The following is a 13754-nucleotide window of genomic DNA, read 5'->3' on the forward strand; positions in this document are numbered from 1 at the left end:
GTGAATGTATTATTGCCAGGTTTGCGGATGACACACAAATTGTTGGGAAGGCAAGTGGTAACGATAATACAAAGGGCTGGGTTCTTCCGCCCTGCCCACCGCAAGATTGCCACGGGCGAGAGGCGGACAGTGGAAAAGTTCATTGACCTCGGGCGGGATTCTCCCGTCGCTGGGTGGGCATGGCCAGAGAATCCCGCCCAAAGAGTCTACAGAGGGGTATAAGCAGTTTAGCTGAATGGGCAAAAACTTTGCAGATGGACTATAATGTAGGAAAATCTGAAGTCATGCACTTTGGTAGGAAGAATAAAGAAGGTCAATATTGTGGAAAACTGCAGCACAGAGAGATTTGGGGGTCCTCGTGCATGAATCACAATAAGCTAGCAAGCAAGTTCAGCAGGAAATTGGGAAGGCATATGGAATGTTGGCTATTATTTCAAAGGGAATGGAGAATAAAAATAGGGAAGTCTTGCTAAAACTATACAAGGCACTAATTAGACCACACCTGGAATACTGTGAACAGTTTTGAGCAAAGATATACTGGCTTTTGTGGGAGATTCATAGAGTTGTAGAATCATACAGTACAGAAAAGGCCCTTCGGGCTATCGCATCTGCACCAGTCAAAAACTACCTAACCATTCTAATATGATTTTCCAGCACTTGGCACATAGCCTTGTATGCCCTTGGATTGCAAGTGCACATCTAAATACTTCTTAAATGTTATAAGGGTCTCTGCCTCCACCATCCTTTCAGGCAGCGAATTCCAAACTCCAAAGGCCCTCTGTTTTTCCTCACATCCCCTCTAAACTTCCTGCCCCTTACCTTAAATCTATTCCCCCTGGTCATTGATCCCTCCACCAAGGTGAAAAGTTTGTTCCTGTCTCCTCTATTTATGCCCCTCACAATTCTATATATCTCAATCATGTCCCCCTCAGTCTCCTCTGCTCCAAGGACACAATCCAAGTCTATCCAATCTCTCTTCATAACTTACATTCTCCAGCCAAGGCAACATCCTGGTAAATCTCCTCCACACCCGTTCCAGTGCTATCACATCCCTCCTATAATGTGGATTCCAGAACTGCACACACTACTCTAGCTGTGGCCTAACCAACATTTTACACAGTTCCAGCATAACCTCCCTGCTCTTAAACTCTAAGGGTGGTATTCTCCACTCCCGGGACTAAGTGCCCGCGCCGTTGTGAATGTCGTTGCGTTTCACGACCGGGCAAACAGGGCCCAGACACGCCACTCCACCCTCCTTACGCGGTGCCAAATAGGCGCCGCGCCAACCTGCGCATGCGCAGTTGGGCCGTGCCATCTTGCGCACGCGCGGGGAACTTCTTACGGCACCGGCCCCTCACTAACATGGCGCCGGAGTTCTGGGGCTGGCCGCGGAAGGAGGTAGGCCTGGGGGGGAGAGAGGCCAATCGGTAGGCCCAGATCGCGGGCCAGACCCCATTGGACGCCCCCCCCCCCCCCCCCCCCGGTGAAAGAACCCCCCCCCCCCAGCGTTCCTGCACAGTTCCTGCTGGCAGCGAACAGGGGTGAACAGCGCCGGCGGGACTGTCATTTCTTTCGCCGGCCGCTTGGCCCATCCAGGCCGGAGAATTGCCGCTCGCCGTTAGCGGCGATTCTCCAAGTGGCCCGGCGTGATTCTCGCGCCGCTGGTTTCGGGTGGGGGGGGGTGGGAGAATGCCATGCGGGTGTCGGGGCGGCGTGACGCGACTCGCGAGGCGCCCCGGCGTGGGAGGGGAGAATACCGCCCTATGCCTCGGCTAATAAAGGCAAGTATACCATATGCCTTCTTAAACTGTGTCCACCTGCTCTGCTACCTTAATGGACCGGTGTACATGCACACTAAGATCCTTCTAATCCTCAGTGCTTCCCAAGGTCCTGCCATTTATCATGTACTCCCTTGCCTTGTTTGTCCTGCCCAGGTTCATCATCTCAAACTTATCTGGATTGAATTCTATTTGCCAATGATCAGCCTATCTGACCTGCCCGTCTATATCCTCCTGTAATCAAAGGCTATCCTCCTCATTATTTACCATCCCACCAATTTTCATAACATCTGTAACCTTACAGATCAACCCTCCTTCATTCATATCTAAATCATTTATATAAACCACAAACAGCAAGGGCCCAACACTGATCCCTACGGGATCCCACTGAACTCTGGCATCCAGTCAGAAAAACGCCACTCCACCATCACCCTCTGCTTCTGGCCAATCAGCCAATTTTGGATCCAATTTGCTAAATTTCCTTGGATACCACACATGGGCCCTTATCAAAAGCCTTGCTGAAGTCCAAGTAGACTACGTTAAACACATTTCCCTCATCTACACACCTGGTCACCTCTTCGAAAAACTTAATTGGTCACACATGACCTACCCTTAACAAAACCATGCTGACTGTTCTTGATTAATCTCTGCCTCTCCAAATGCAGATTAATTCTGACTCTCAGAATTGCTCCCAATAGTTTCCCCACCGCTGGCGTTAGACTGACACTCACACCATTGTGATTGCTTCTTTTTAGTTTTTAAGTTCTACCAATATGGCCTCAGTTGAAGAGCCTTATAAGATGTCATCTCTCCTTACTGCTGTAATTGATTCCCTGTTCACAATTGAGGCACCCCCTCCTCTTTTACCTCCTTCCCTTTCTCACCTGAAGATTCTGTATCCTGGAATAATGAGCTACCAATCCTGCCCCTGTCTCAACCATATCTCAGTGACTACAATAACATCATAACCCCATGTTTTAATTTGTGCTCTCAATTCATCTGCCTTGTTTATCAGACTCCTTGCATTAAAACAAAACCATCTAATCTTGCCAAGCTCCCTGATGATTTAACTGGTCTGGACATTCTTTGCCTTCCTGACTCACTTGATGTCTCCTCTAATTTTGCCTGTGCATCAATCTTTCTGAACCTTCTCTCAGGATCCCAGGTCCCTGCCAAGTTAATTTAAACCCTCCCCAAGAGCACTCGTAAACCTCGCTGCAAGGACACTGGTCCCATTTCGATTGAGATACAAATTGTCCGCCTTGTACAGTTCCGTCCCCAAATACGGTCCCAATGTTCCAGAAATCTAAAGCCCTCCCTCCTGCACCATCTCTCCGGCCACGCATTCATCTGGACTGACCTCCTATTTCTATATTCAATAGCACATGGCACCAGAAGTAATCCAGGGATTACTACCTTCTGGTCCTGTTTTTTAATCTACTTCCTAGCTCCTGAAATTCTGCTTACAGGGCCTCATCCCTTTTTCTGCCTATATCGTTGGTACCAGTATGTACCATGTCATCTGTCTGTTTGCCCTCCCCTTTTAGTATGCCCTGTAGCCGTTTAGTGACATCCTGACCCCTGCGAGGCAACAGACCAGAGAGCATAATCAAAGAGTAAAGTGTTACCCATTTAATGCCAGAGATGAAGAGGAATTTCTTCTCTCAGAGAATAGTGAATCTGTGGAATTCTTTACCGCTGAGAGCTGTAGAGGCTGGGTTGTTAAGTATGTTCAAGGTTGGGGCGGCATGTGGCGCAGTGGATAGCACTGGGACTGCGGCGCTGACGACCCGGGTTTGAATCCCGGCCCTGGATCACTTTCCGTGTGGAGTTGGCACATTCTGCCCATGTCTGCATGGGTTTCACCCCCACAATGCAAAGATGTGCAGGTTAGGTGGATTGGCTACACTAAATTGTCCCTAAATTTGAAAAAGAAAAAGAATTGGGTACTCTAAATTAAAAAAAAGTATGTTCAAGATTAAGATAGACAGATTTTTAATCAGTGAGGGAATCAAGGGTTATGGAGATAAGGTGGGAAAGTGGAGTTGAGGATTATGTCAGACCAGCCATGATCTAATTGAATGGCAGAGCATACACGATATGCTGAGTGACCTACCTCTGCTCCTATGTCTTATGGTCTTACGGCAAGCCATAGATGCCATATTCAGCCTTTATCAATATATTGGGCATGCACTTACGGCACAGAATGTGTGATGCATGCTACACACCACATCAGGCATCCATGGTACATGTAAATGGTCTTTAAAATTTTTGTTGCACAACCTTGTACAGGCAGTAACTTAAGGGCTGACTTGCGCTCAGCCTTGACTGCAGCCAAGCAGCTGAAAGGGAACACTGGGCTTGTAATTTACAGAGCCTCTGAATTCATGCCCAGAACTATAACAAAGAGCTCCTGAGTACAGCAGGATTATTTCTTCAGCAAGATGCAGCGAGTGAAGCTTTGTCACATTAAACAAACTGGTGATATCCACCGTGAAATACAGTGTGTGGAGGCTAGTTACAGATAAATAACGTGCATACAATACAATCAAATAAATTGCTTGACAACAGCAAAGTTTCCAAACATGATTGACAGGAAATTTACCTAATTGCCTCCAGTCTCACTGAGGATGTGGGTGGGACAGTAGCACAGTGGTTAGCACTGTGGCTTCACGGTTCCAGGGTCCCAGGTTCGATTCCCAGCTTGGGTCACTGTCTGTGCGGAGTCTGCACGTTCTCCTCATGTCTGCGAGGGTTTCCTCCGGGTGCTCCAGCTTCCTCCCACAAGTCCCGAAAGACGGGCAGTTAGGTAATTTGGACATTCTGAATTTCCCCTCTCTGTTCCCGAACAGGCCCCGGAATGTGGCGACCAGGGGCTTTTCACAGTAACTTCATTACAGTGTTCATGTTAGCCTACTTGTGACAATAAAGATTATTATTATTATTAATAGTGCTGTCACTATATCCAGCCATGAAGAATAGTCATTTAAACTAGGGACAAGAAGGTTATCTAACATCCATGGAGGTGCCTTCAGGAGAGAAGAGGTGGAAATGAGAAACTGAAGAAGGACACTTAATGAAATTGTCATTTAGATCATCAGAAAATGATTAATTACATCGCTCCTTGTTCAGCACTTTTAATTGAAGCATGGTATTTAGCTGATGAATAATTAGTCAAAGGACTGATCTTCTTTAGCTCACTCACCTATCTTAAAACACAGTCCATAGGAAGTTTCCATGGAGGATTTTCTCATCCATGTTATTGCCTCATTTACTCTGCTATACTGAAAGTTGTGGTGACTTTAACAACAGCACAATCCCATGATTAGTGGCAGCCCTTTGGAGCATCAAGCAGGCATTGATCGTGTCTGAGTCGGGACATTCTCTCAGAGACTGATTGGCAGCTGTTTGGCCGTGGAGCCAAAACAGATCCTTCCATTCACATCGGAAAACTCGCAGCGAGAGGCAGTGGTATTGAAAGAGGGAAAGAACTCGGTCTCTACATTATGTTCTCTCCCTATCACCGAGCTGCAGCCATGGTTTAGTTCAACATCTGTAGAATGTCCATGGATCATATCTAGAGTTTTTCAGGTCTTCATCGGTCAATGTTGTAACATTGGCCCATGAGTAGCAACTGAGGGTGTTTAAACCTCACATCAAATACGATCAATTGTTTTGTTGTACTACTTTTTAGATGTCTCAGGGTATTGTGTAATTATAGGGGATCATTTTGGCTTTGGATAATAGTGTAAGACAGGCAAAATCCTCTAATTATCATCTCCCAAGGTCAAAAAATCTCCCGTCGAATGTGTCAGCACCAATTGCATTTGGCCTCTCCAGTCTGAGATACCAGCCCACTCCCATTCTTCTACCTCCAACCAAAGGAGAAAATGCTGGAAAATCTCAGCAGGTCTGGCAGCATCTCTAAGGAGAGAAAAATGCTAACGTTTCGAGTCCAGATGACCCTTTGTACTTCCCCATTCTTCAATTTCCACCTCTTTTTTAAGCAACTATCCAACTTCCGTGTAAAATAATCCACACATTCTGCTTCAACAATATTTGTGGCACACAATTCCACGCTCTAATCAAGCCTCTGTGCCACTTTGTTCCTTCAAACCCTCTTCTTACGTCCTTTGATACTCATTTTAATTTGATCCCTGTTGTGATAACTGGTTTTGCCAACCAGTCACAGATGTCAACATTTTTATTTGATCACAGACTCGGTAAATGTTATTGTTTTTAGGCTATATTTTGTCAATGTAAACAGTGTAACAATTATACCAAAGTCTTCAAATCAAAGTACAATCATGTTCTATTCTTTGTCATTTTTTCCATGTAGAGTGCAACAAAGATGATCTTATTGAAATTTTGACACAACGTTCTAATGCTCAACGACTCATTATTGCTCAGATCTACAATGATTCTTATGGGCAGGTATGGAACCTGGCGTTTTGCCGTTATCTTTCATGATATTTTGCACTTAGTTAACGTAATCTGTAACAAGACCCAGGTCTCAGATTTTATTACAGATAGATAACAGACACAACCTGCAGTCTTTTGTGTCATGTCATCAGGTTTCTAGGCAAGGAGGGCCTGAAATTTGTTAAACTTGTTTCCCACAATTTCATCTTGTGGATGAGGAATCTTCTCACCCCCACCTGCCATCCAGTCTGAAATACTCACTCTGGGAAGGAAAGTGGGGATTTATAGGGTTTGGAGATCCTACAAAAATACCAGCCGAATGGTCGGCATAGCCTCTCTTCCTTCGCGAGACCCAGAATGGACTTGAATGCTGCCCCCACTTCTTCACGTTTGTGGTCTCTGGGGAATTTCTCACCAGTTTATCCCACACTCAGAACTGTTTTAAACACTGGGGAGCTTAACGCAGAGAAAGGGCTGCCATTTTAAAAGGTTGCCCCGGGGGCAGCACAGTGGCGCAGTGGTTAGCACTGCTGCCTCACAGCGCCGAGGTCCCAGGTTCGATCACGGCTCTGGGTCACTGTCTGTGTGGAGTTTGCACATTCTCCCCGTGTTTGCGTGTGTTTCACCCCCACAACCCAAATATGTGCTGGCTAGGTGGGTTGGCCACGCTAAATTGCCCCTTAATTGGAAAAACTTAATTGGGTACTCTAAATTTATTTTTTTTAATTTTTCAAATCAAAAATAAAAGAGTGCCCTGATCTCTGTTTGAGCCTGCGGGTCCGCCACACCCATGGACAATGTCACCCTCCACATACATGGACACTACCCTACACACCCGCCGCCCCAAGTGTGGCCACCCCACTATGGGGTCCCAAGGGCCGCCTCTTCAGACCCTCTCACGCCCCCTTAAAACGCACCCCCCTCCTGTCCAGGAACCCCACCCGTCACCTCCCCAACCTCCCAGAGGCCCCTACTTACACGACGTGCACTGCCCCACCCTTCAACAGCCCCCCCCACCCGGCACCCTACCTTCATGGGCATGGCCCACCCGGGCCCTGACCCTCAGCAGGGCACCCTTGCGCTGCCATCCTGGCAAGCAGGCAGTGCTCCTGCCAACTTGGCAGTGCTAACCGGGCACCTTGGCAGCGCCAGAATGGCAGTGCCGGAATGTCATCTGGGCAGTGCCATGGTGCCCACATTCCAGGGGAAGGGCCAGGGAGCCACCTTGGACTTCCCTGATCAGCAAGGGGTCCCCGATGGCCTAGCATTGAACGGCGCCTAGCTGCAGTCTCGCTGGGGAGGACAGTATATCCCAGCTAAGCTCACCTAAGTAGGTTTAAACCCAACTTAGACGCCGCTGTTTGGTCACGCCCCTGTTGGGTGGGATTCTGATTCCGATGTCTCATGGGACTTGGATAGATCCCGCGAGGCGTGAAGGATGCCAGGAAGCCTGCGAAAGGCCTCTCCTGGCATCTACCGGCCACATTGTGCTTTCGCTCGAGCACCATGCGACCACAAAATCGCACCGAAGGTGTCTGATGCAGGCAGCACGCAGATTTCACATTGCCTGTGAATTTGAATGATTGCAGAAAGCGGTAAGCATCGAATGACTGCTCACCTCAACGTGGAAGCGTAAAATCAGTTGAGACTCACACCAACAGTTCTCTAAATCTCTTCTTGAGTTCTGTTTTTTCCTTAAATTCATTTGTGTGACCGTGCATTTGTGTGATCATTTAAAGAGGTTCATTGGTGATGTGTTAGGCAGGTTGGTTCGATGTGGACTGCACTCGATGCAGGGAAGTTAGAAACAGACGTCTAACACACTGGAGAAGATCCAACACTGTTTTATTCAACTGTACTATACATATTCAGCTGTGAGTCGACACTATACTGATCTGACTGGTGACCTTGTAGTAGTCTGACCAGACTTACTAGCTACCGCATGGTGTTTGCACTTGCTAGCTCGTGGACTTTGACTGTCTCAGTAGCTGGGTTCCGAGAGCGCGGGAAACCTAGTGCACTCTGGCTTTATAGTGGTAGTGTCCTGTCTGGTGATTGGCTGTACTGTGTTGTATGCTTACTGGTCATCCGATGTGTCAATCACTGCCTCTCTGCATCTCATTATATACATGAGTGGATATTATGACAATTGGTACGTAAGCAGCAGAGGGACATTTGAATTGCTGCACGGCTGTGCAGATTAGAGGACACGTTGGCTAGCGCCACTCGGAGCTGGTCAGCACCATTTAAAAGAGAGGGGCATTTTGGCTGCAACTGGTTTCAGAAGAGCGTGAGCAAGTAGAACACAATAATGGCACAGGACGGCAGAGAGCAAACTATTAAGATTTTCAGACATTGGAGGCCTTGGTTGAGGAAGAGAAGAGGAAGAGGGATGTCATCTGTCCACGTGTGCATGTGTGGACATCATTTTGGACTTGAAGTGTCACCCATAGCGCCAAAAATGTAGTCATTATGCAACTAAATCCGTTTTCCTTGGCCATCCGTTTTCCTTGGCGTTTGCACCAAAATAACATAGACAAACTAAATTAGACTAAATGGGACAATTTTGAAGCCTCCCACCTAATTCCCCAAAAATGGCGTTTCCAAAGATTTGACTTAACACGTGATTCTCACCCACAGTTGGGTCATCTTATGGGGGAGGCTGTGCTTCCTCAAAATCTTACAATACAAAATTGAAAACAGGGTATTAATTACTAAAGTGTCTATACCCTGTAGTCTATTTCAACAATTTAAGTGGCAAACAATTAAACAGTTTCTCCCCTTCAAAATGAAAAGCCAATTTCACATAATAAAAGCAGGAAATATTTTTAAAACTGCCAATGAACTGCTGAATCAATTTGCACAGAGCTAGATCCTACAAATACCAAATGGAAAACTGGCCAAATAATCTGCTTTTGGAGATTTAGGTTAAGGAGGAATGTTGATTGAGATACTAGAAAAACAGCGAGTTCTCGAGTTCTTCTTCCGACTGTGCCAGGGGACCTTTAATATTCACCTGAGCAGGCAGACTGGCAGGATGTAACCACAGGCTCTGACATCAGGATGGAAAGGGGGCACATCCTTGCTGGCAGATGGACCATCTCTGCAATTGTACTGGAGGAAGCCTCATAATTAGTATCTCCCATTGGTTCAGCAAATTAAGGACGGTGGGCGGGATGTATAGTGCTGGCAGCTCTAGAGCCTCAGAAGCCCCACTAGGAGAGGTAGGCACTGCTGCCACAGCTCAGGGATCACGAGGTTCCCTCAACATGAGGCACCCTCAGAAAAGTATCAACTTTAAAAATCAGAAGTGTCCAGTATCCTTCGGCTAGCCCATTGGGAGGGCGGGGACAGCCTTTCCTGCTATAATGAAGATCGACTCCATGAAATTGGTGGCCATCCCAAGTTGCAGGGACCGCTCCGCTGCAGGCAAAATGCCAGTGCATCATGGAAATAACCCTTACCAGGTCCTTTAATTATTTAAATGTGCTGCCCGCCTCCATTCGACAGGAACCAATCCACATCTGCATTTGGGAAACTTCCCCAGCGCTGGGACTGTACCAGCTAGCCAGCCCGAAGGGGCTCCCTGAGATTTTCCTGTTCCCACCTTGACCCCCCACCACTAGGAAAATATACTGCCATGTCCAACAATGGATTACTACCTCGGTATTTCATTGAAATACAAGCCAAGGTTCAGAATGTGCAAAATTGTGGAACTTCTCAAACTGACACCATTGTGACTCAGGCATGACACTGATACCAACACAGCCAAGCTGGCACTTTAAACTGTCATTACTGGAAATATGAAAAAAAAAGCAAAATGTAGTGAATAGGTGATGGGCTGTTTTGTATGGGGACCTTTCATCAGCATTCTAGCATTATTCGTGACTTTTGCCTGCTCAAGGTGCAAAACAGCTGGTTGCACATTATAGACACAGTGCAAACAGCAACACAGATTGAGGAATGAGTCAGCAGATAAGTGTCAACAGTGCAAATTACCACAGCGGCAATGAGACTTGAGTCATCTAGTACACAATACTGTTCATTTTATTCTTCGTCAAATAATCAGCTATTTGTAATAGTCCAACCTTGTAATTTAAACATTAAGGTAAGGTCAAAAGCCATTCCATTTCACTTTGATTTCCATTTGGTAAGATCGATGGACTACAACCTGCTTTCTGAAAATAATAAGCGCTGCGGTTTAAAAGTGTATTGGGGGCAACAAAGTGAAAACTGAATTGTTGTTGAGGCTCATTACTCTGGGGAGTGTCGAGCTGAAATGAACATACTCATAGAATCCCAACAGTGTAGAAGAAGGCAATACGACTCATTCAAGTCTGTGCTGAATCTTCGAAAGAGCATTCTATCCATGCCCACTCCCCCGTCCACCCCGCCCTATCCCCGTAACCTAACCTGTACATCCCTGGATACTAAGGGGGGATATGGCATGGCCAATCCACCTAACCTGCACATCTTTGAACAATGGGAGGAAACCGGAGCACCCGGAGGAAACTGGAGCACCCGGAGGAAACCTACAAAGATGGGGAACACATACAAACCCCACACAGATTGTCACCCGAGGCTGGCACTGTGAAGCAGCAGTGCTAATCACTGTGCCACCGTGCTGACTCCTCAAAGAGGGCGAGGGGACGGAGAGAGAGAAAACTACAAGATGAGCCTTGAAGTCAAATTTTAACTTAGGGTGCAAAGTGAGAAAGGTTTAGCTCCCAGGCATTGATATCATAACCCGACGGTGACTTCCACTCAGAGCCAGTGGGAATGGGTTTTCTGGCATCGGGTGAGAGTTGGAACTCATAGGGATGGGCAGGCAAGGCTGCTTCTACAGCACAAAGATGAAGTTCACTTCTCCATTTTTCTCGACGATGGTTTTCCGTCGAGAAGCTTCTAATCATCAGTCGTAACTCCAAACTAAAAGCTGCAGAACCCACCCTCCTGCCAAAAAATGCAATTTTCCTAGGCTTTATGCATGTCAGCCACTGCAGTTATCTCTGTGGAAATATTCGTAGAGCCTGAACTTTCGCGGAGGTGGAGAGACCCTCCACCTTTGCAAAAAGGTGCCAGTGGCCTAAATCCGGAAGTCCTGCTCTTGAACTAGGCCTCCCATTATTGTTACAGGGAGTGAATGGGAAAATGTGGAAATATGCATATCCATGGTTCACAGAGGCAGCTGCATGTGTTAAAGTGCATCGACGTTCAGTCTGTTCCAATTTTATCAAGGAAGGAGTGGGAAATACAACTTGTGCACAGGAGAGCCGTGTACTCTCCCGACTCTGCGCTCCCAAACCGGGAACGAAAAGTGAGGCCTATGTGTTTTCCTGAGCTGTATACAGAAAGTTAGGTTTGTTGAGTAATAGGCAAGGCATGTCCATAGAATACTCATTCTTAAATCATAGAATTTACAGTGCAGAAGGAGGCCATTCGGTCCATCGAGTCTGCACCAGCCCTTGGAAAGAGAACCATCCACCTTATCCCCGTAACCCAGTGACCCCATCCAACCTTTCTGGACACAAAGGGCAATTTTGCATGGCCAATCCACCTAATCTGCACATCTTTGGACTGTGGGAGGAAACCGGAGCACCCAGAGGAAACCCACGCAGACACGGGGAGAACGTGCAGATTCCGCACAGACAGTGACCCAAGCCGGGAAACGAGCCTGGGATCCTGGAGCTGTGAAGCAACTGTGCTAACCACTGTGCTACCTTGCTGCCCTATGCCCAACAAGTCTGCTTGGTGTTCTTATGATGCCATGCTCTGTCCTAGAAATTTAGAAAAATAAACACATCTCCAACCCTCCCTCTACCTGCTCAAGATACTTTCTGCCCTTTTGATACTTTTTCCTGTAACCTCCACTGAGGTAATTTCTCAACCCGTACTGTCCTATCCTACTGAGCCTCTTCCTCATCCTGCCTATCCTTTCTCCATTTTCTCTCCCCTACTGCCCTTTTTCTCTATCTCTCTTTTCTCTTCTCTCCTAACTCTTACTGCCTTCCTCTTTCCCTCTTACCCCTTGCCTCCTCCCTCCACCTCGTTCCAATTATCCCCTCATTGCCTTAACACTTCTTGACCTAAAGGCCTTGATGACCCACTTACAACACCACAGGTTATTGTCCAGAGAACACTGAGTAACATTTTTTTGCCTATCCATATAATGCTGTACGTTTCAGAACTATTTGCTGCATTTGACAATGTTTCTAAGGCCCTCTGTAAAATTTTCTAGTTGCTATCAGAGCTATGTTCAGTATAGTGATGCAAATATTTTGCCCCTTTTAAATTATTTCAACAGAGAAAAGCATAATGCGAGTACATCCGTTCACTGAAGGATATGGGATGTTTTAATGTGATGTTTAAAAGGTACCCGAGGCAGGAACTACAATCTATGGCAGTAACATAATGTGTGTTCATCAAATGTGTGTCTGAATGGTCATTTATTATGTATAACTTCCTACAGACATCTGATACTGAAATATTTAGCAATGGCACAACACACATAATATCCTTCAGCGTGATACAATTAACTTATGCTAAGTGGTGATTACCAAAATTTTTACTTTCTTGTTCTTTATTATCAGCCCCAACTTGTAATTATAGGGGGTCATTTTAATTAGTCCTCATTCTTCTAATGGATTGATGCTCTCATGGGTCTACTGTCAGTACGAAAATGTCTCCAGGAATTAATTTTGCTCTCAAAGAGTGGTTTGACGGTTGTTTGATATTTCTTTTGCTCACGCAGACGAATGAACTGATTATTTTCACCATTGCAAATTCATTTTTAACCTACTCTGACCTTTTACTTCCAGAGAACAGCATTGACTGCTTTATTAATTATATTCTGATATACTTTCGGTGCATTTAATTGCTCTCCTTCTGTGAGATGATTTAAAATGATGTACCAGTTTCTAAATTTAGTCCATCATAGTTCACGCAGTTTTCCAATCCATTAATAAATGTTTAATACAGCATGTTGATGGTGCTCTAGTTAAAATTGAAAGTAGAAATTTGGACTCCATTCATTAGAATTTGCAGCAACAATTGTTGGCAGATGTTGGATACCGTTCATAGTCAGCGCAGTCTTAAGTCGGTTTACTGTATGTATTTGTTAACTAGAAGAACTACGTGCAGCTATGGAAAAGAGGATGCTGCAAACTACAGGAAGGTATCAATGGACTGGACAGAAAAGTGGCAAATGGAATTTAACCCAGAGAAGTGTGGGTGATCCATTTGTGAAATACGAACAAATTACACAAATCATGGGAGAATTCTGAAAATTGTAGAGAAAGTGCTAGACCTTGGAGTGAATGATCCCCGAAGATAGCAAGACAGGTTGAAAAGATGATCAATAAGTGTTACAGACAGGGCAGCATGTGGTGCAGTGGTTAGCACTGAGACTGCGGCGCTGAGGACTCGGGTTCAAATCCCGGTCCCCGGGTCACTGTCCGTGTGGAGTCTGCACATTCTCCCCATATCTGCGTGGGTTTCACCCCCACAACCCAAAGATGTGCAGGTTAGGTGGATTGGCCGTGCTAAATTGCTCCT

General features: G+C 46.1%; 1 protein-coding gene across 5 annotated transcripts in view; it reads left to right on the forward strand.

The window, feature by feature from the left end:
- LOC119963275 (annexin A10-like) overlaps nucleotides 1–13754 on the forward strand; it is a 108142-nt gene that overhangs the window by 20376 nt on the left and 74012 nt on the right. For 4 of the 5 annotated variants that reach the window (XR_005460069.1, XM_038792127.1, XM_038792128.1 and 1 more), the window contains exon 3: nucleotides 6118–6212. Coding sequence is in view for 4 of the 5 variants with exons in the window: in XM_038792127.1 (XP_038648055.1) it covers nucleotides 6118–6212 (95 nt within the window). In the remaining variant the exon portion in view is untranslated. Of the gene's footprint in view, nucleotides 1–6117; nucleotides 6213–10028; nucleotides 10309–13754 lie in introns of those variants that run through there. The other variant, XM_038792129.1, reaches the window with a different exon arrangement.

The sequence above is a fragment of the Scyliorhinus canicula genome, chromosome 3 (assembly GCF_902713615.1).
Source record: "Scyliorhinus canicula chromosome 3, sScyCan1.1, whole genome shotgun sequence".
NCBI classification, from domain to species: Eukaryota; Metazoa; Chordata; class Chondrichthyes; order Carcharhiniformes; family Scyliorhinidae; genus Scyliorhinus; species Scyliorhinus canicula.